Here is a 24,186-nt window from a genome sequence, read left to right on the forward strand (position 1 = left end):
TCCACACCGATTGCCAGCGAGAATATTAATTACCATAACACTTTGGAAACCTCTCTTTCTTTTCCAAAAGGGATTTTCTACAGGCTTAAATGTTGTTAAAATAGATGTAGGTATATGTATCAGGGCTAATGTGGAACTTCGTCCTGTGTATATACGTGATAAAGTAGTAATAAAATATGATGTTTCATAATCTAAAACTTATCAACTAATAAGAAAAAGTTTAGACCATGTTTGCCAGTTGAATAAATAGACATTAGGAAAACCAGTGAGGCCTATTAAAAGCCATTTTTGAGATATCAGAGTGCTCCTACAGGTTAAAGCGCATGATTTCCTTCACTGTCCATAACAAATTGATAAAAGATTAGTTAATTGGATATGTAAATTAATACAATATCATTTACAGTGATTGCACAGACTAATGAGGATGTCTATCTCACTATCTGTTTTACAATTAGTGGGGGGAATCTATACTCAGTGATTGTCTTATCCTAATGTCAGTAATTAGACCTTCAGCTTGATGGGAATCATTAAAAGAAACATCTTACCGCAGGGCTGATGTTCTACTAAAATCTTAAGTGTTACTCTCTCGAAGCACATAACCATTAGCTGTGTGTCCATCTGTCCGGGACACTGCTGGGAAAAGTGCCTGATCAATTAGCAGGTATCACTAATTTCGCACACATTGGCTGAACATTACAGGATTGGCTATTAGCTGGTAAATGGTGCTGTTTAGAGAAATGGACCAAATGAAGTCATGGACCATACTTACGTGATGATTCCTAAATAACATGCCCGTCAATAGGACACATGTATAATGCACATCCATGGGCTCTTTTTCTATGATTAGTGAAATGCTGTTCTTAGCAGAAAGGGATGGGACATTTAAAGTTTTGGAAGTATTTTAAACTATAAGAGGAATGAATGAAAATTGGGGTAGGAGTTTAAACCTGAGCAGGATGTATAATGATAAAGCCTGTAAAGCACTATGCAATATGATGGCTCTATATAAGTAAGTAAAATAAATATATTAAAAGTCAGAAATCCATTTGCCTGCTTCTATAAATATATTAATTAAAGGCGTTGTCCGGGACTGTATCATTCTTAGGATTGATCATCAATGTCTGATCTGTGGGTTGCAACACCCGGCACCCTCGTCGATCATCTATTCCCAGCATCGGCGGCATCGGCGGTTGGTGAAGGACAGTTGAAATCGAGAATTCAAGTCAGGCATATCGTATTTCTGAAATGTGAGCAAATTGTGTTCTGCCATGTAAAACTGATATGTTTGTGCCTCTGTGTGCAACAGAAGTGAAATACAAGTTTTATACTGTACCTGCCACCTACTGTATATATGTTCCATCAGTTTTAAAAGTAAAGTTTACTTTGTTTTTGTAAAATGGACTGAATAATTTTTTGTGAATGCCTCACATCTGGGGTTCCTGATATATCTGAGGGCCTGCGGCAGTAGTGAAAAACATCAGCAGAGTTAGGAGTCGCAAGAGAGCACCTCATCCTGTGCATCCCTCATAATTGGTACATGTAAATGAAACTAAACAAGCGCTTATTGATGTCTCTGATTGATGATTAGTATTCTTTCAAGCATTTTAAAGCCCTGGTCCTCTACTTGACAGTCTCTTCTTAACTGATTAAAGGGGTTATCACATACAGTGCCTTGCGAAAGTATTTGGCCCCCTGGAACTTTTCAACCTTTTCCCACATATCATGATTCCAACATAAAGATACCAAATGTAAATTTTTGGTGAAGAATCAACAACAAGTGAAACACAATTGTGAAGTTGAACGAAATTTATTGGTTAGTTTACATTTTTTGTGGAAATTCAAAAACTGAAAAGTGTGGCGTGCAATGTTATTCGGCCCCTTTACTTTCAGTGCAGCAAACTCACTCCAGAACTTCATTGTGGATCTCTGAATGATCCAGGAAAAAAATTCCTAAATAAAGAAAAAATAATATTGTTCCAAAAAAATACATTTCTTTATCTAAATAAAAAAACAATAAAAGTACACATATTTAGTATCACCGCGTCCGTAACGACCCGACCTCTAAAACTGTCCCACTAGTTAACCCCTTCTGTGAACACCGTAAAAAAAAAAGAAAACGAAGCAAAAAACCACCACCAAACAAAAACTGGTATAACACGCGATCAAAAAGACGGACATAAATAACCATGGTACCGTTGAAAATGACATCTTGTTGCGCAAAAAATGAGCTGCAATACAGCATCATCAACGAAAAAATAAAAAAGTTATAGTCCTCAGAATAAAGCGATGCAAAAATAATTATTTTTTATATAAAATAGTTTTTATCGTATAAAAGCGCCAAAACATAGGAAAATGATATAAATGAGGTATCTCTGTAATCGTACTGATCCAAAAAATAAAACTGCTTTATCAATTTTACCAAACGTGGAACGGTATAAACGCCCCCATAAAAGAAATTCATGAATAGCTGGTTTTTGGTCATTCTGCCTCACAAAAATCGGAATAAAAAGCGATCAAAAAACGTCACATGCCCGATTATGGTACCAATAAAAATGTCAACTCGTCCCGCAAAAAACAAGACCTCACATGACTCTGTAGACCAAAATATGGAAAAATTATAGCTCTCAAAATGTGGAGACGCAAAAACAATTTTTTGCAATAAAAAGCCTCCTTAGTTAGGGAAAAATAATAAAATTTTAAAAAATGTATTTATTTCCATTTTCCCATTAGGGTTAGGGTTGGGGCTAAAGTTGGGGTTAGGGTTAGGGCTAAAGTTAGGGTTAGGGCTACAGTTTGGGTTGGGGCTACAGTTAGGGTTGGGGCTACAGTTAGGGTTGGGGCCCAAACGGGTTTACCCCAACATATGGGGTATCAGCGTACTCAGGACAAACTGGACAACAACTTTTGGGGTCCAATTTCTCCTGTTACCCTTGGAAAAATACAATACTGGGGGCTAAAAAATAATTTTTGTGGAAAAAAAAGGATTTTTTATTTTCATGGCTCTGCGTTATAAACTGTAGTGAAACACTTGGGGATTCAAAGTTCTCACAACACATCTAAATAAGTTCCTTGGGGAGTCTAGTTTCCAATATGTAGTCAATTGTGGGGGGTTTCTACTGTTTAGGTACATCAGGGGCTCTGCAAATGTAACGTGACGCCTGCAGACCAATCCAAGTCTGCATTCCAAACGGCGATCCTTCCCTCCGAGCTCTGCCATGTGCCCAAACGATGGTTCCCCCCACATATGGAGTATCAGCGTACTCAGGACAAATTGTACAACAAATTTTGGGGGTCCAATTTCTCCTGTTACCCTTGGGAAAATACAATACTAGGGGCTAAAAAATAATTTTTGCTGAAAAAAAATAATTTTAATTTTCACGGCTCTGCGTTATAAACTTTAGAAGAAATACTTGGGGGTTCACAGTTCTCACAACATATCTAGATAAGATCCTTAGGGGGTCTACTTTCCAAAATGATGTCACTTGTAGGGGGTTTCAATGTTTAGGCACATCAGGGGCTCTTCAAACACGACATGGCGTCCCATCTCAATTCCAGTCAATTTTGCATTGAAAAGTCAAATGCCGCTCCTTCCCTTCCGAGCTCTCCCTTGCACCCAAACAGTGGTTTACCCCCACATATGGGGTATCAGCGTACTCAGGACAAATTGCACAACAATGTTTGGGGTCTACTTTCTCCTGTTACCCTTGGTAAAATATAACAAATTGGAGCCGAAGTAAATTTTTTGTGAAAAAAAGTTAAATGTTCATTTTTTTTTAAACATTCCAAAAATTCCTGTAAAACACCTGAAGGGTTAATAAACTTCTTGAATGTGGTTTTGAGCACCTTGAGGGATGCAGTTTTTAGAACGGTGTCACACTTGGTTATTTTCTATCATATAGACCCCTCAAAGTGACTTCAAATGTGATGTGGCCCCTAAAAAAAATGGTGTTGTAAAAATGAGAAATTGCTGGTCAACTTTTAACCCTTATACCTCTCTAACAAAAAAATGTTGTTTCCAAAATTGTGCTGATGTAAAGTAGACATGTGGGAAATGTTACTTATTAAGTATTTTGTGTGACATATCTCTGTGATTTAAGGGCATAAAAATTCAAAGTTGGAAAATTGCTAAATTTTCAAAATTTTAGCTAAATTTCCATTTTTTCACAAATAAACAGAAATTTTACCGCTATCATGAAGTACAATATGTCACGAGAAAACACTGTCAGAATCAGGATCCAGAGTTATAACCTCATAAAGGGATAGTGGTCAGAATTATAAAAATTGGCCCAGTCATTAACGTGCAAACCACCCTTGGGGGTTAAGGGGTTAATAAGCTTTTTTAGGTCCTATGGACATTACTGCTCATTCATAAGATTCCCTTATGACAGATGTCAATACATCTAAGCATTTTCATTGAAACCTTCAACAATAATGGTTGATGTTACAGCCCCATAAAATGAAATGGCAGATGATCATGGATTGAAAGAGGCCAAATTAAATAAGAATTAATGCATAATTGTGAAAAAAGAAAACAACATATCTCGCCTGTCCTGTTCCATCTTTTCTATGTTACAGAATAGAATAAAATGTAGTATGGTGCAGTATAATAAATTTCATGCTTATTTGTCCCATAAATCTATAAGATTCCTATCCTAACCTGTATGATAAGATGTGTTGAGTAATCTTGTAAAACGTTTCCACTCTTTACAGGTAAGCCAGTCATGATAATTACAGAGTATATGGAAAATGGCTCCTTAGATTCATTTTTAAAGGTAAGAACAAAAAATCTAGTTTTATGTTGAGTTTATGGTTGGTGTCTTATCCTCATGGTGTTGATCATATTGCATTAGTAAGTGCATTGATTGTATTGTAGCAACAATAGACGACTGGCCAAAGAGAGCACCAGAAAATCCTTTAGTGGTTCAAAGTTCTAATACAATAATTGTCTGAGAAGGTCCATTTGTAGGTGACTTTGGAGCTATTCACTTGTCACTAAAACTGTACTTAAAGGGAACCTGTCACCTGCATTTGGCGGGACCGGTTTTCGGTCCGATGGGCGGTGTTTTCGGCTGTTTGATTCACCCTTTCCTTTCCTGCTGGCTGCATGGTGGCCGCAATATTGGCTTGAAGTTCATTCTCTGTCCTCTGTAGTACACACCTGCGCAAGGCAATCTTGCCTTGTGCACATGTAGTATGCTTTGCCCAACTGTGGGCAAAGCCGAAAAGCATTACTGCGCATGCGTCGGGCACTATGTCCGGAATATTTTGCTGTGTTCCGGGACATAGTGCGCCGGCGCATGCGCACTAATGCTTTTTGGCTTTGCCCGCAGTTGGGCAAAGCATACTGGGCATGTGTGTACTACGGAGGACAGAGAATGAACTTCAAGCCAATATTGCGGCCACCATGCAGCCAGAGGGAAAGGAAAGGGTGAATCAAACACCCGAAAACACCGCCCATCGGACCGAAAACTGGTCCCGCCAAATTCAGGTGACAGGTTCCCTTTAAGGTGGTTATTCACATTAGAAGAACTGTCACCAAAGCCGCTGATTTTGGCGGTACTGCCTAACTATGTAATGTGTATGGTAATGTTCCGTCTCCAAAACAGTATATATTATTGAGGAAAAAAAAAGTCTGACATGATGGATTTCAGCTTATTTCAACTGTTTTTTAAATTTCCAGGAGATAAAACTCTACCAGTGTCGTGAGCAGCTGCTTACTTTTCTTGCCCTGTAGAAGAACACAGGCATGAATGGTCAAACCAAAAGCACCTTTGTACACAGGGTTGGGAGGGAAAACTGAGCTTTTCAGCCAATAGTAATAGAAGCTGCATAGTCTCCTTCATTGATTGTACCAAAAGATTAGGAATACTGTTTATGTGAAAGAGCAAAATTATAAATTGACTTATAAGAAAATTATTTATTATGTAAGTTATAGGCATACCTCAGTCTTAACAGAGGACAATAACATTTCTGAAGGACACGGAAAACTCATCCAGAGCTGCTGCCTCAGCATGTACAGATAAGGTCCTGGAATCTTTTCATAGCAGCCAGGTTGGCCTAAAATCAGGGTTTAATTACCACATATTTTAGATATGTTTTATATTACGATTCTGCGATCACATTTGCATTGTAAAAGATTAGTGACCCCTTTCCATTTTTAATCTTTGTCCCCATAGATCTCTGATCACTGCTGCATACAAATGTACATATGTAAATATGTGGCTGTTTCAGTTGTAAAATATATTTACATACAACTGCCGGGTATTGCCCATAGTTTATGATATTTTGCCAGATTATATTTGTATAGGGAAAGATTTTTTCAGATGCAACAGAGCTGAGTTTCTCTGTTTGAACAATTCATTTTAATATTATGATATATCTATCCAGAATTAGAACAAATGTGGAAAATTCAGTGCTGCTCCACAGTGGTATAGCAAGCTTTGTCAGCACCCAGGACACTTCAATTATTGCTCCCCCAAATAGAGTAATGGTGCCCCTCAACCCTTTTATGACATACCTAAAATATTTCATTTTCCTGACTGTGATGCGGGCTTGCACACTGAGCGCAGATCTTTTCCCGCCAATGATGGATGATTTAACCATCCATCATGTGCCTTTAACAGCTGCGGGTGGAGCAGAGCTTCAGCTATTAATCTGCTAAATGTTGCGGTCTATCTCTGACAACGGGATTTAACACGTGTTAGCAGGGAGGAGGAGTCATTCCACGTGCCCATCGGCATGCCCATGGCCTATTTGTAGTGCACCGATGGGTTGCCATGATAGCCGGGGGACTGATGAAGACTTCTGTGCCTGTTCTTACGATTCTCCTGTGAAAGCTTAGCTGTTGCTGGCCTTCATAGGAGATTGTGAGTTTTGCTATACACTGTGTTCCAAATTATTATGCACAAAGAGTTTAGGAGTGATAAGGTTAGAATTTTTTTGTTTGTCATTTAAACTCATTGATGGTGATGTGTGTCACGGCTCTTTATATCACTGAAAGCAATTGCAGATACCTGTGCAAATTAGTTTGGCAGGTGTGTCCAAATAAAGGCAAGACTACTTAAGAAGGCTGTTCCACATTATTAAGCAGCCTACATTTTTTGCCAAAATGGGAAAGAAAAAGGATGTGTCGGCTGCTGAGAAGCAACAAATTGTGGAGTATTTAGGTCAAGGCATGACTACAATCAACATTGCCAAGACACTTCATCATGATCATCGCACAATCAAGAAGTATGTAGCTGATTCCCAGCACACACGTGTGTGTGCTGATAAGGAAAAATTGAGGACTCTTTCCAACAGGCAATTGCGTAAGGTTAAAAGAGCAGCTGCAAAAATGCCTTGTCATAGCAGCAGACAAGTTTTTGAAGCTGCTGGTGCCTCCAACGTCCCCAGAACAACAAGATGCAGGGTCCTTCAGAGGTTTGCAGCTGTGCGTAAGCCATCCTGTCGACCACCTCTATCCACTGCACACAAGCAGTGGGCCAAACGATACATGAAGTCCGACTTCCAAACTGTTTTGTTCACCGATCAGTGCCGTGCAACGCTTGATGGTCCAGATGGATGGAGTGGAGGATGGCTGGTTGATGGACACCCCATGAAAACATGGCTAAGGCGCCAACAAGGAGGAGGTGGAGTAATGTTTTGGGCTGGAATCATGGGGAGAGAGATTGTCGGCCCCTTTATGATCCTTGAAGGGGTAAAGATGAACTCCATAATCTATGTGAAGTTTCTAAAACAACACTTCCTGCCATGGTTTAAGAGGAAGAACCGTGCTTTCCGCAGCAAGATCATTTTCATGCATGATAATGCACCGTCTCATGCTGCAAAAAACACATCTGCATCTCTGGCTGCTATGGGCATAAAAGAGGACAAACTTATGGTGTGGCCACCATCTTCCCCTGACCTCAACCCCATTGAGAACCTCTGGAGCATCATCAAAAGGAGTGCCTATGATGGCGGGAGGCAGTTCACATCTAAGCAACAGCTCTGGGAGGGTATTCTGTCCACATGCAAAACAATTGAAGCAGAAACCATCCAAAAACTGACAAATTCAATGGACGAGAGAGTTCAGAAGCTTCTTTCGGACAAGGGGCCCTATGTGCAAATGTAACATCACCTAGAATAAAGTTTTCACTTGAAAACTGTTTGATTTCATTTTGTAATAAGCTGATAATGCTTATAACTTCACAATTGACCATTTTTTTGTTAAAAAAAAAAAAAAAGGTTGAAAACTCTGCTGTGCATAATAATTTGGAACATGCACTTTGAGTGTTTATTTTTTTTTAAAGATACTGTTTTCATAGGCAGTTTGTTCCAAAACATTGCAATTATACTAGAATAGTAGATGACTGGAAAATAACAATGACTGCAATTCAGATAGGTAATTTAGAGAAAATATGAGGAAATATTATTTTCATAATAATTTGGAACACAGTATATATAGCATAAGCGATCATATGATCTCAACTTCAAGTCCACTAAGGGGACTATTAAATACAGTAAAAAGTTAAAGAAAAAAGTTTTAAAAAAAACACCCACCTCTTTCCCCATTAAAACTTAAATAGTGAAAAACAAACAAACTCATATTTGATATCACTGCGTTTGTAAAAGTCTGATTTATCAAATTATAAAATAAATTAATCCGATTGTTAAACTGTGTAATGAGAAATAAAATCAAAATGTTAGCATTATGTTTTTTTGGCCACTGCAACATTGCAATAAAATGCAATAAGAGGCAATCAAATATTGCATTTAAATCCAAAATGGTAGCCGTAAAATTTCCAATTTTATTTCACCACTTAATAGAAAAAAACATACATGTTTGGTATCTGCATACTCATACTGAACATGGTAAATAAAAAACCCAAAAAACAATTGTGGAATTGTACTTTTTTGCAATTTCAAAATAATCGGATTTTTATCCCGCTTTCCCGTGCACCTCATAATAAAAGGAATGGTTTCATTTACAAGTACAACTCGTCCAACAACAAATGTGTTTATACAGTTATTTGGATGGAAAAAATTTTAAAAATATGGATTTTGGAAGTAGGGGAAGAAAAAACTAAAACAAACAATAGAAAAAAGCCCTGTCTTGAAGGGGTTCAAACAATTAATGTCCCCTGAATGGCATTAGAAAGTATTTATGTCCCCTGAGTGCACCCTTATGAAGGTAAAAATCCCCCTTAGTGCACCCTTAAAATTAATGATGTTCCCTTAGTATCCCCTCAAAAAATAATAATGGCATCTTTGTGCCATAAACTACAGAAATAAAGTTTAAACTCACCTAATTTGAATGACTGAGCCCTCTTCTCCTTTGCAAACAAAGTGATAATGCCATTTTTTTTAAATGTTGTGACTTTTAGAGGTTTAAGCCCATGTCAATCTTCCCTGTGCCTCCCGCACACTACACCACTGCTTCTACATCATCATGATGCTCTTGAGTGACTTGAACAATAACATGTCTATTAGCAAAAGCAAAAAAGAACTATCCAGGTGTCTTCCTACAAGTATAAGAATGTTATGAATGTCATTCTTCTCTCTCCCTGTATCATTCACCTTCCCTTTTGTTCCTATTGTCAGGTTTAGCGATCTCAGAACCCCCAAGATGTGTTTCATCTTCTTCTGGTTTTAATTGTGTAGTTTTAATAACATTTGATTTTTTTCCTCTTATCCTGCTCTAGCAGGGATTGAAATCCAGGTTAATGCTAAAATCAATTCCAAGTAATTAGCTCACTATTCGTCTATGTCCTCCCCTTAAATTTCCTGAAGAAAAGAGGCAGGGGCTTGGTAAAATCCCCTGTGTTACCTCAGGCGGCTTAAGATTTGGAGATAGCAGAATAATGGAAGTGTTTGCTACAGGTGGTTAATCAAATAAAAATGAAAACAGGATTTAGGTGCGGAGCACTCTGGTCACCCAGTCATTGATAGAACTCATTATAAGGTTTAGTCTTAGGGTACCGTCACACATTGAAATTTTCATCGCTGCGACGGCACGATTCGTGACGTCGCAGCGTCGTATAATCATCGCTCCAGCGTCGTAGACTGCGGTCACACGTTGCAATCACGGCGCTGGAGCGATGCCGAAGTCCCCGGGTAACCAGGGTAAACATCGGGTAACTAAGCGCAGGGCCGCGCTTAGTAACCCGATGTTTACCCTGGTTACCAGCGTAAACGTAAAAAAACAAACAGTACATACTCACCCGTCGGTGTCCTTCAGGTCCCTTGCCGTCTGCTTCCTGCTCTGAGTGCAGCCGTACAGTGAGAGCAGATCACAGCACCGCTGCGCTCTGCTCTCACTTTCCGGCCGGCACTCAGAGCAGGAAGCAGACGGCAAGGGACCTGAAGGACACCGACGGGTGAGTATGTACGGTTTGTTTTTTTACGTTTACGCTTGTAACCAGGGTAAACATCGGGTTACTAAGCGCGGCCCTGCGCTTAGTTACCCGATGTTTACCCTGGTTACAAGCGAAGACATCGCTGGATCGCTGTCACACACAACGATCCAGCGATGTCAGCGGGTGATCAAGCGACGAAAGAAAGTTCCAAACGATCTGCTACGACGTACGATTCTCAGCAGGGTGTCTGATCGCAGTAGCGTGTCAGACACAGCGATATCGTAACGATATCGCTAGAACGTCACGAATCGTAACGTCGTAGCGATGGAAATTTAAATGTGTGACGGTACCCTTAGAAATATGTTTGCCTTTATGGAAGAGCTACGCTTTGTCAATGGCTTGTCTGATTTGCTAGTAGAGTGTGGCCCTAAGCACTGGACCCCCCTCTGACTCCGAAATACCCTAATAGGCTACATTAAGATAGGCTACCTTGAGACAAACTCTTTTTAAATTTTTCTTATTTTTGTATTGATTTTTACATTGTGCTGTTCATACAGTTGTCGAACGATATTACTACAGTCTTATTGCATATTTGGCATGCTGCAAAGATACAAAATGTTAATAAATATATTAACAAAAAACACTTACAGTAAGTATAATTATCCCAAAGGTTTCTTATATCAAGGTTGAATTCTATCATGTTTACTTTTTTCATCACTGAATATTGTCCTGCATGTCCTATATGTTGTACTCTAATATGAGAGCTCGTTAAGAAAGGGATAGGGGCAGACAAAGTGGCACCACTGTGTATTATCTTTAGGATAAAAACCCCTGCAGTCGGGTAGGAACGTTTTCCTTTAAGGAAATAGGGATTGATTAGAGCCAGAAAGGCGTTCCCTCCTTGTTACACCTGGGCTATAAACATCTCAGGCATCTTTTTATCTCTTCTCAATATATCACTTACCATTATCGGAAGGGATAAAAATATGCCTGAGATGTTTATAGCCCAGGTGTAACAAGGAGGGGACGCCTTTCTGGACCTAATCAATCCCTATTTCCTAAAAGGAAATCATTCCTACCTGACTGTAGGGGTTGGCACCCTAAAGAAGATTTGCAGTGATTCCTCCAAGGCACTTTGTCTGCCTCTCTCCTTTCCTTAATGATATCACATTATATCTTTGTTGTATACCACTTTCTTAAAGGATTGATATCAGTTAAGGAATCTAATGTGGGATTTGTACAAGTTATATATCCCTTTGTTTTCTCAGTGTCAAAAATGTATTGAATTGGTATCTTTAATAAAGGTTTTTAATAAGTAATAATAAAAGAAAAAGCATAAAAGTTTTTTTCATAGACGTTTTAATAAACTTCTAAATAGACCAAGAGTTACAGGTGCTTCTCACTAAATTAGAATATCATCAAAAAGTTAATTTATTTCAGTTATGCAATACAAAAAGTAAAACTCATATTATATAGAGACATTACAAACAGAGTTATCTATGTCTAGTGTTTATTTCTGTTAATGTTGATGATTATGGCTTATAGCCAATGAAAACCAAAAAGTTATTATCTCAGTAAATTAGAATAATTAACAAAAAACACCTGCAAAGGCTTCCTAAGTGTTCAAAAAAGGTCCATAAGTCTGTTTCAGTAGACTCCACAATCATGGGGAAGACTGTTGACTTGACAGATGTCCAGAAGGCAGTCATTGACACACTCCACCAGAAAAGTAAATTTTGAATTTCATTTGGAAATCAAGGTCCCAGAGTCTGGAGGAAGAGTGGAGAGGCCACAAACCAAGCTGCTTGAGGTCAAGTGTGAAGTATCCCAATCAGTGATGGTTTGGGGAGCCATGTCATCTGCTGGTATAGGTCCACTGTGTTTTATCAAGACCAAAGTCAGCGCAGCCATCTACCATGAAATTCTAGAGCACTTCATTCTTCTCTCTGTCGACAAGCTTTTTGGAGATGGAAATTTCATTCTCCAGCAGGACTTGGCCCCTGTCCACACTGCCAAAAGTACCAATAAGTGGTTTAACAACAACAGTATAACTGGGCTTGATTGGCCAGCAAATTCACCTGACCTTAACCTCAAAGAGCATCTATGGGGTATTGTCAAGAGGAAGATGAGAGACACCAGACCCAACAATGCAGATGAGCTGAAGGCTGCTATCAAAGCAACCTGGGCTTCTATAACATCTCAGCAGTGCCACAGGCTGATCGCCTCCATGCTACACCGCATTCATGCAGTAATTGATGCAAAAGGAGCCCTGACCAAGTATTGAGTGCATTTACTGAACATACATTTCAGTAGGCCAACATTTTGGATTTTAAAATAATTTTTCAAGCTGATGTAATAAAGTATTCTAATTTACTGAGATAATGAATTTTGGGTTTTCATTGGGTGTAAGCCATAATCATCAACACAACAGAAATAAACACTTGAAACGCATCACTCTATGTGTAATGACTCCTGTATATGGATAATGACAGTGCACAATGATATCATACCTAATACAATTTTATTAAGGTTCAAAATCTAGCTCTGTTAAGTAATATAGTTAAAGAGAAACTAAAACTTGTATCCATTTTATTTTATCCTACCGGAATTGTAAAGTTATGACTTTTTGTAATGTAATTCCTTCCCTTATTTTGCATCCGTCACGCCCAAACACTGTGCTTTAGTGCGGTTTCAGTTCCCAGTACATGCTCTTTCAACTGCTGCTCAGCAAGATCAGTTCACCATATTCAAACAATCTGTGTACTGGACTTTACCCATCTGAGTATGACAGTGGGGAGCAGACTTTCTCAGGCTGGGAAATTCCCAAACACAAACTGTTTGAATCAGGAGTTGACACAGATAGATGAAGACCCCTGTTCAAGAATAATTTCCGGCCCTTTGCAGTCAATAGCTCATCATAATGCACAATTCCACCAGCTTTGGAGATGGGGTTAGACCCCCTAACTTCTTGGGCCCCAATGTGGCTGCACAGGTTGCAACCAATGGAATGCCTCTGGTTTGAATGCTGAACAAGATCTTGCTAAGCAGCAATTGAAAGGATCTTTAAAAGAACCGTAAACTGGGCCATCAAACAGCAAGGCAGCATAGTGTTTGTGAAAGAATGTTGCAAAATTAGGTAATACAATATATTGCACAAATGCATTACTTTGCATTGCCTAGAACGTAATTAAAGTAAAAAAAATAAGTACGCCCGGACAAGCTTTAGATTGAATCCATACACTGCTCATCTTCTGCTTGAACATAAACTGAGCACTAAGAAGGTATCTGAACGTGAACAGGTATCTGAGCCTGATATTAAAATTTTGTAGAAAGTTTAGATACACTTAAAAGAGGATATGTCATAAATGTCTGATGGGTAAGACCCACACCTTTCTCCAAACCTGGGGTCTCCTAATCTCCCTTCTGACCAGTGTGCTATGACTGGAAAGGTGCATATCTCTCTATTTACTACACTGAGAGACATGAATGCAGCCATGCACACTTAGGAAGAACATCTCTGTAATACGGCATCCAGTGGAGCATGCCGCAAATACTACTTGGGTAAGTCAGGGCCCCATAGACTTCAATGGGTGTCAAGCTATAGCTCTGCACAACTGTATGACACTGCAGCCCAGTCGTGTACATGTGACCTGTGTATTACTACATAGAAAAGAGAACTACAGTAGCTTATGAAAGTATTAACCCCTTTGGCTTTTTACCTATTTTGCTACATTACAACCAGTGTTCAAATATTTTTGTGATCAGAGTTGTGTGTGATGCATCAGCACTAAATAGTCTAAGTTGGTGAAGTTAGAAAAATATAGGTATAAATTAAATTTATGGGATCAAATAACTAAAAATTGTCATGAGCATATGTATTCACCCCTTTTGCAATGATGCCCCTAAAAATTTCTGGTGCAAGCAATTCCATTCATTAAGTCACATGCTTAGTGACAGGACGTCCTCCTGTGTGCAATGTAAGTGTCACATGGTCTGTCAGTATATACACTTTACCTGTTCTGAAAGGCCACAGAGGCTGCAACACCATCAGTAAGAGGCTCCAGTAACCAAACACCATGAAGACCAAGGAGATCTCTAAACAAGTCAGGGACAAAGTTGTTGAGAAGTACAAGTCAGGGTTGGGTTATAAAAACATATCCCAATCTCTGATGATCCCCAGGAGCCATCAAATCCATTATCATCAAATGGAAAGAACATGGTACCACAACAAACCTGCCAAGAGAGGGTCACCCACCAAAACTCTCAGCCCAGGCAAGGAGGACATTAATCAAAAAGGCAGCACAGAGACCAAAGGTAACCCTGAAGGAGGTGCAGAGTTCCCAGAGACTGGAGTATCTGTTCATACAACCACAATAAGCCGTACACTCCATAGTGGAGCCTTTATGGAAGAGTGGGGAAAAAAAAGCCTTTAATTACATACAAAAATTGTAAGGCCTATTTTTAGTTTGCCAGAGGACACATTGGGGAGACTCCCCAAATGTATCTAGGAACAGATGAGACCAAAATTTAACTCTTTGGCTGCCAAGGTAAACGCTTGAGGAATGGGCAAAAATTCCAGTGGCAAGATGTGGCAATCTCATAGAGATTTATCCAAAGCGACTTGCAGCTGTAATTGCCGCAAAAGGAGGCTCTACAAAGTACTGACTTTAGGGGGTGAATAGTTATGCACACTGAGGTTTTCAGCTATTTTGTCCTATTTGTTGTTTGCTTCATAATGAAAAGAGAACCAAATGTTCACAGTTGTAGGCATGTTCTTTACAAGAACTGATGCAAAACCTCAAATATAAAATCAGTGACATTCCAGGCTATGAAGTAGCAAAACCCGAAAAATGGGGGTGAATGCTTTCACAAGCCACTGTATGTAGGTAATTTCATGTAAGCCATAAGGAGAGCATTTTTGTGCCCTAAGAAAGCCTTAATCAGACCATGGTTCTAATGTTCTGAATTTATATAACTGTAATTCCCTCTAATGCTGTCAGTTCATGTACAATAGTGTTCAAAATAATAGCAGTCCAATATGACTAACCAGATTAATCAATGTTTTTGGTATTTTATTACCACGTCAGACAACTTACCTGTTGGTACAGTAGATTCTAAGAAAACTAACATACTCCGTATTCATGATCTGCTTATTCTGTGTATTAGAATAATTAATTGAAAAGGGTGTGTGTTCAAAATAATAGCAATGCGGAATTCAATTAGTGAGGTCAATCATTCCATGAAGAAACAGGTGGGAATCAGGTGGCCTTTATTTAAGGGTGAAGTCAGGACATGTTTTAAATGCATTTTTCCTTGAAAGCCTGAGAAATATGGGTCATTTGAGACATTGTACAGAAGAACAGCGTACTTTGAATAAATAGTTGATTGGAGATGGTAAAACTTATAAAGAAGCGCAGACAATGATGGACTGCTCAGCTAAAATGATCTACAATGTTTTAAAATGGAGAGCCAAACCAGAGCGACGTGGGAGAAAACAGAAGACTACCATTCGAATGGATGGAAGAATAGCCAGAAAGGCAAAAGCTCAGCCAATAATCAGCTCCAGGATGACCAAAGACAGTCTCAAGACAGAAGACGCCTGTGTGAAGCTATTCTCTTCAGAAGAAGACCCCGTAAAGTCCCCTTGGTTAAAAGAAGACATGTACTGAAGCGGATTCAATTTGCCAAAGAACACATCAAGTGGCCTAAAGAGAAAAGGAGAAACATTGTTCTTTTTGGGTTCAAGGGCCACAGACAATTTGTCAGACGACCCCCAAAATCTGCATTCAAGCCACAGTACACTCTCAAGACAGTGAAGCATGGTGGAGAAAGTATCATGACGTAGGCATGTTTCTCTTGCTATGGTACCGACCTATTTGCCGCATACTAGGGATCATGGACCAGTTTGTATATATTAAAATACTTGAAGAGGTCATATTGCCTTACGCTGAAGAAGATATGCCCTTGAAATGTATGTTTCAACAAGACAACGACCCTAAACACACCAGTAAACGAGCAGCCAGCCCAATCCCCGGACCTTAGTCAGATCGAACGCTTGTGGGGTGACATTAAAAATGCCTTTCTAAGGCAAAGCCAACAAATGCCAAAACACTGTGGGCTGTAGTCCAAGCATCCTGGGCTGGAAAACAGTTGACAGGTGCCAGAAGTTGGTTGACTCTTTGCAACATAGATGTGAAGCAGTTCTTAAAAACTGTGGGTAACAACTAAATATTAGAAATTCACAAGAATGCCAGATGTACAAAAAAGTATATTGTGAGTTTGTAAAGACAAATGCAGACACTACTATTTTTTAGAACAGCCCAATGTTCATCTTTTGTTATTTTCTGTAAAGTAGTTAAAAATTCTATACAATTCTGTTCATGTTTTGAAATAGAAACAGTGTGCAAAGTTCCCAATGCTGGAAATAAAGACTAGTCCTAAGATGTTGTTATTAACTCATGTTTTTAAACACATTGCTATTATTTTGAACACTACTGTAACTAGATCAGTGATCAGCTCAGTAATTGCTGCGGTAGTATGCAGAAATGCACGTAAAATTAATTTGTCACTGTGTTGAGAATAAAACCTTATTTAAGAATACTGGGGAGAATGGAGATTGTTTCACAGCATAAATTGCAAGAAATTCCAGCAGAAATCTAATGTATTTCGGTAGGTTTATCCCTATGTTATACATATTTTCAACATGTATATAGCGTAGCACAACTAAAAGCCATGTGACGTTCAACATAAGTCCATGAAATCCACGGCAAGAGTTTTTACAGAACGAAAATAACTCTGCTAATGTACACTCAACAAGCTGAAAAAAGAGCTCAAGAGGAAACTAGAATAGAAGTCGCGGCACAATACGTGGGCTCTAATTGATTAAATGCTCTCCGATGACGACAAAGAGGAGCTCTTAGCAATAAAAGTTTGGGTAAGGGCGAGAACTTGGCAACTGGAAATGAAATGGTGTCCTTGGGGCTGTCAGCATAATATTACGGGGATAGCTTGCCATACTGATGAACAAAAGATATGCTTGTCATGTCTCATGCAGTTTTTTGAAGATTTAATTTTCTGGGTGGCAGTATACATGACCAAAATTTTTGTATTACTTGGCGCTGTTGCAAAGGCAGGGGTTTTGGTTGGAAAGCACTGATGTCTTGCCTTAGAAGATAACCTGTACTAAAATAAAGTTTTATCATTTTATTCATTCACTTTTGATTACCATACACATGTCGTTGAAGCTAGACAGTTTAAGTGGCATAGAGCTTTGCATGTTCTTCTTATAGGCCCGGTCAATGGTGGGATCTGTGTGGTTGCATATCCCCTTTTAAGTTATCTACAGTACTGTGCAAAAGTATTTGGGTATGTACAGATGATCTGGAACTGGCAGCGCTTTGGACGCAGTGCATGTTCGCTGCATCCAAAGCGCTGCCATCTATTGAACGCAGGTGAGTACGCACGTGTTCACTGAACCATGCTGATTCATCTCGTTCAATACATTGTATGGGTGAAATTTCTCTAGCAGAGACTAGCTTCTCTGCAAGAGAAATTGACATGCTGTGGTCTGGAGAGACACGCTGCATGTCAGTCTCCATGGATGATCTACAGGCATCTCTTCTTAAAATCCAATCCACTATGCTGTAATATCTGGCCGCTGCGAGTTGGACACTACACAAGTACGCAGAGTCCAAGCTGCAGTGTTTACTGATTGTCTGCACATACCCTTAGGCATTTGTGAAAAAATTTCTGCAAAGAATGCTATCAATAATAAAATTGCAAATAGTTTTATTCAATTAACTGTCACATCTGGAAGAGTTAAGTCCAGTGGATGGCACACCATACACCAATGATGGGATGGAAAAGGGAGAGGAAGGCCCTAACAGTAGAAAGTGAGGGATGGGACATCTCCTGACTCCAACCTGTGCCTGTCCCAAAGCTCCCCTAACATTCTATGAGGGTCCTTCACCCCACCACTGTCACATGCCTAGTCCCTGATTGTCACCTCAAAATACCCTGGCTAGTGCATTGGCTGGCAAGGACGCTAGCCTCACCATTGTTGATGGTAAAAACACAAGGGAAGTGAAAAACACGGGACAGACAAAGAAAAGGGAATCAATACTCACCTATTGGCTCTACTGCAAAACTCCAAGCAGAAGAGGATACGGCACCAGGAATCCAAATTCCACAGCTGTAGCAGCTACACCACTGACACCAGAGAGCTCATATCTCTAGGCTGGTCTACAAGGAATAACTCTATTGCAGAGTCAGCTGATGCGTCTTGTGACTATTTAAAGGACGGTGGGAGTGGTTACCAACCACACCCGCTGACCAGCCAAAAAGCAGCTGCCAGCAAGGATACTGGCATTAACCCTTGCTGGACCAAAAGGAAAAAAGCAACATTTAAATGATAGCAGAACCAGAACTGCCACAAATCTCAAAATGAATCATGACATTAACTAAGTTGAAAATTATTGAACAAAGCAAAAATCTAAATCAAATTGATATTTGGGTTGATCGCCTTTGTTTTCAAAACAGCATCAATTCTTCTAGGAACACTTGTACACAGTTTTTGAAGGAACTCAGCGGGAGGTTGTTTCATTTTCAACTGTTTTTTATTAGAATTTTAAAATTAAGTAGGGAGAAGGACAGGAAAACAAAGGGAAGGAGGGTAAGATAAGATTATTTTTAATGACATTGGCTGTATGTTTGGGGTCATTGTCTTGCTCTAAACGTCAAACCAATCAGAAGCCTCCCTGATGGTATTACATGATGGATAAGTATCTATGAGTATTTGTCAGCATTGGGAACTCTAATAAAACAATTTTGAACATTTCCACAGCTCCATTTAGTAAAATGCAGCCCAAAACTTCAAGGAACTTTGACTATGCTTCACTGTAGCCTGTAAACATTATTGTGCCGCTCTCTGGCGAACAAACTGCTACTTCCAAATATTTCACATTTTTACCAATCAGTCCAAAGCACCTGCTGACATTTTCTACACCCAATTTCCTATGTTTTTGTGAATAGTTGGGTCACTAGGCCTTGTTTCCATGTTGAAGGTATGGCTTTTTGGCCACATTTTTTTCCATGGAGACCATTTTTGACCACACTTCTCCAACCAGTAGATGGGTTTAGCCTGGTCTCACTGGTTGCAGCCAATTATGAGCTGAAGTCACTGCTGGATATCTTCCGATTTCGAAGTGAAGTAACTGTGGTATGTGTTTCATTTGCTACACTATGTTTCCTTGGTTGATCACTTCATCTGCAGTTTTCAACATTGCCTATTTCTTGGCAATTCTTTATAGGTGCTTGAACAACACATCTTGAAATCTGCTGTGAAATCTTTATCTGGGAGAAACCGTACTGATGCGGTATAACTACCTTATGTCTTGTTGCTATGCTCAGTTTTGCCATGGTGTATAGGCACAGATGATTGGCCTCGGGGAGATCAAAACATCCAACACCGCGGAGACACCATCACGTGTTTCTCAACACAGTGATCCAGAACACTGCCCCCATCCCTTATGGGAAATATGCAAATGCATGTAGGATATCTGCGGAGACACCATCACGTGTTTCTCAACGCAAGCAGTGAATAGCCAGGCCTTTCCCCGGGAAGGAACAACCATGGGAAGGGCAGCATCCAATAAAGAAAAACATCCAATACAGGAAAACCACCTATGCCAGACATGGTATCCATCCACAGACAGCTGTTTCGGGGTGTTTGCCCCTCATCAGTGTGGAGTAGGAATCTGACTATTAGGAGCAGTGCCTAGTAAAAGGCTGTAAAGCATCCTTTATTGGATGCTGCCCTTCCCATGGTTGTTCCTTCCCGGGGAAAGGCCTGGCTATTCACTGCTTGCGTTGAGAAACACGTGATGGTGTCCCCGCAGATATCCTACATGCATTTGCCATGGTGTATGACCTGTGATATAAAACTGTCTTCTACAACTTCAACTATGAAAAAAAACAATAACTAATGAAAAACATTGGCTAAACTAATAATAATACTAATCAGAATAGAAATAAAAATAATAAACCAATGTGTCTATGGACTAAATAAGGACAAACGTCGCTGAAACATAAGAAGGCAGAGGCCGAAAACAGCCCCACGAAAAAAGCAGTCCAAAATATATAGAAAACTGTAAATTTTATTAGAAATTACATGGTTCAGGGATTGTGACAACAGTAATGAAAATACAAAAGGGTTAAAAAGGAGAAACGCTCTGAGGTCGGCAGAGGACTACATGGGCCCAAGAAAATAAGCACATATTTGCCATGAAGTCTAAAATTCAATTACACCCCATATATTTATATAATTTAGTTATAGATAGCAGGAAAACATAAAACGGGCATATAGTATGCTACAGCAAGGACCGCAAGGGGGTACAACAAAGTAAGGACATAATAGTCCTACCCCCAGCTTGTCAGTAATCACGCTGCAATAAACAAGAATAAGATGTAATAAAAAATAATATACCCATTACCTGCAGATGAGGGTGATACCAGTGGCCCAGAGACTCTGCCCGACCGCCCCAACGCGCGTTTCGGTTGGCACCTTCGTCAGGGGGCATCAACTTCAACTATGAAGCAAAGTTTAGTTGTCACTCATCTAGTTTTAAGCCTCCTAAGCATTTTTTCTGGTTCATGTTTAATGACTGTTTTCAACCTACATATGAAAATGATGATCATTATCATCTGTTTGGTATAATTAGTTTCTCCTACACTGTAATCCTAACCTCCGCCTCCGACTTTGTATAAGTGTACCTGCAAATTGTCTCTTCATAGAGGAAGAGGACTAGAACTCTAGTGCCACCTAAAGGAAGTAGCAATCCTAGTAGTGCTTCCTATAGGTGGCACTAGAGTTCGAGTCCTTTTCCTATCTGAAGAGACAATTTGCATATTTAGTGTATAAGTGTACCTAGAAGAATTGATACTGCTATGAAGGCACAGGGCAGTCACACCAAAAACTGGTTTGATTTAGATTTCTCTTTTGTATTTGCATTTTGTGAACTCATTAAATTATGCTATTTAAACTTCTGCTTTTGAAAACTTTCCTATTTTGCCACATACTGTATCTGCTTAAAACTTTTGCACTATATATCTAAAACTGTTTGCTATATCTGTTCTTAATTGTCAAACATGGTTAGAGGTCATTTTTTGTTGATCTATTGCCTGGGCTGAATATATTTATAGATACGTTAGACATATGGCTATATGTTGTGTAATGAAGCTGTTGCACGATAGTGACATTTTCCACATATGTCAATAGTTGTGAGACTTTCTGTGCTTGGAAGCTCCTAGGATGTACATGTGGTGCTAACTATAGACATGATTTTTCGGCAAACTGACAAAACTTTTATGCTTGTCAGGAGAGGAACGCTGTAATGTGACCTTGCACATTAGATTAATGCTGGCCAATTTCACTAGGATCGGTTAGTGATCTAAAGTATATTTTGGTGTCATAACTCTCCCGTAAAGACAGATGATTGGAGAAAGTAGGGTCATTGATTTTGGAATTCAACTTTTTCATTTCCACTTTTTCCATTTTAATTTTTATGTGATATAAGCTACCTACAGGCAGTGAGTAAAGAGTCCTTTTGTACAAGCCAATGACTTGCTGAACATACTTTTCTTAGGAACTCTGGTTTGTGTTAATTCGCTAATTTCTCATCTATTTGTAACTTTTATGGAGACCTAAAAACAGATATTGACCTGCAGCACATGTTGTGCTAAAAAGGAAGTGCTGACGACAGAGGCGTAACTATAGTTAGTGCAGCGGTTGGACTCAGGCTCATATGGGGCCCACAACCTTCATGTTACACTACTTGCTGCTGACAATAATAAAAGGAACATTCCTGTGTATGATCATCCCCCACCACATCCCAAAGTCACTGCTAGATGATAATGGTTCTTAGGTCAACTTCTAGGGATGAGATAACGTGCTCGATGATACTTGGATATCACTCGAGTATCTGGGTGCTTGGAGGTGCTTGACACTCGACGATCATTGGCTGGTGCCCAGATTTAAAGCTCAAATCCCGCACCCAACATGTTTGGCGCCTGTTACACAGCCAATAAGCATGTGGTGATTGCCTGCCAGTCACTGTAATGCCATAGCCATCTTGGTAGTGGCATTACTGTGATAGGCTGGCCGCATTACCTCATCAGAAATTATAAAAGGACTGGCGCCACTGCACTCAGCTCACTGATGCCATTGCACAACTCAGCGGGCAGTTCTGATTTGAGGGAGAGAACAGCTATCCAGGCCTGTGTGTGCACAGTCTAACTAATCAGAGTCCTCTAGTACTGGTGCTGATGCTGAACCATCGTAATAATAGTCATTCTAATGGCTAATCTTGTGCTTTGCTCTTTGTATGCTTCAGAAACATTGTGCGTTTAACCTAGGAACAGTTGCAGGAGCAGTGACAGTGGCACAATACAGAATTTAGGCAGGGCTTAGGACTTTTGCAGTCAGTTGCTTAAATATATAGCTGCTGCACGTGACCACATTCTTGTTTGGAGGTGAAAAAATTTACTATATTGTCATTCATATTATTATGTATTATGCATAGTATTATTTGCTTTGTGTTATATTACAGTGGTATATAACACTAAAAAAAATCATTCCACTTTTTTGAGTAATATGTGCTTTATTTTACACTTCGGTGGTATCTAACACTCCAAAAATGTATTCAAAAATTTGTCTGGATTCAATTAGTGATCCATAAAGTATTATTTGCTTTCTGTTAAATATCATTGTATATAACACTAAAAATTCATCCAACAAATTTTCTGGATTCATTTAGTTATCCATAAAGTATTAAGTTAAAAGTCAATGGTATTTAACACTCCAGAAAAAGTGTCAAAAATGTTCTGGATTCAATTAGTTGAGTATTACGAGCTTTCTGTTAAATTTTGGTGGTATATAACAAGCGAAAAAAGTGCTGAAAAATTTTCTGATTCTAATAAGTCATCCATAGAGTATTATGTGCTTTATGTTACATTTTGGTGGCATACAACACTCCAAAAAAAGGAAAAAAGAAATCTGAATTCAATAAGTCATCCATAGATTATTATGTGCTGTCTGTTACATTTCTGTGGTATATAACACTTCAAAAAAGCATTAAACATTTTTATGGATTCAATTAGTCATCCATACAGTATTACATGCTTTTTGGTGCATTTTAGTTGTATATAACATTTCATTTAGTGGGCAACAAGACACCAAAGATGGCAGAATCCTTCAAGACTCCTGAGGGATCGACCAGAGGAATATCAGAGACAGGACAAGCTGGCACAACAGTGAAAGTGGCAGGAGCCTGTGGTCTGGAACAGGCTGGTTTCCCTGAACCACCAAAGATGGAACCCAGGCTGCAGGGGTTCTTGCAGACTGTAGGGGGATAGACAGGATCCAGTAACTAGTGAGCGGACTGCAGGGCCTAGGCTGCTTGGAAGAGAGAAGGAAGTGAGCTTGGACCAAGGCTGGAGACATGCTAGTGGGCACACTAGCTGCAAGGTACCGAGAGATGGTATCCCAGGTGGAGGTTGTTAGTGCAACCAGCAGAGGAGGGTCCATAGAAGAGTTTGGGACCCATCACCGCATCTTGTTTAACTAGAAGGCAGTTAAGACTGAACACTTGCCTCAAAGTCTGCAAGAGCTGATGGCTGAAACCAGGGTCATGTGCCACAAAATGGAAGGCCAAAATTGCTGGTATTCAGTGGGTATGATCTGAGATGAAAGGGAGTGGGATTAACCCTTCTTGAGAAATGAGCAGGCCTGGGAGAGGATACTCAAAATGGTTTGATACAGGGCTACCACCCTTGAGAAATCAGATAGTCCTTTGGG

At 39.5% G+C, this 24,186-nt stretch overlaps 1 protein-coding gene across 4 annotated transcripts in view; it reads left to right on the forward strand.

Moving 5' to 3' along the window:
* LOC143808546 (ephrin type-A receptor 3-like) overlaps window positions 1–24,186 on the forward strand; it is a 401,286-nt gene that overhangs the window by 309,884 nt on the left and 67,216 nt on the right. For all 4 annotated transcript variants that reach the window (XM_077291320.1, XM_077291319.1, XM_077291321.1 and 1 more), the window contains one exon: window positions 4,711–4,772. In XM_077291320.1, coding sequence (XP_077147435.1) covers window positions 4,711–4,772 — 62 coding nt within the window. The remainder of the gene's footprint in view (window positions 1–4,710; window positions 4,773–24,186) is intronic.

This window comes from Ranitomeya variabilis, chromosome 2 (genome assembly GCF_051348905.1).
Source record: "Ranitomeya variabilis isolate aRanVar5 chromosome 2, aRanVar5.hap1, whole genome shotgun sequence".
NCBI classification, from domain to species: Eukaryota; Metazoa; Chordata; class Amphibia; order Anura; family Dendrobatidae; genus Ranitomeya; species Ranitomeya variabilis.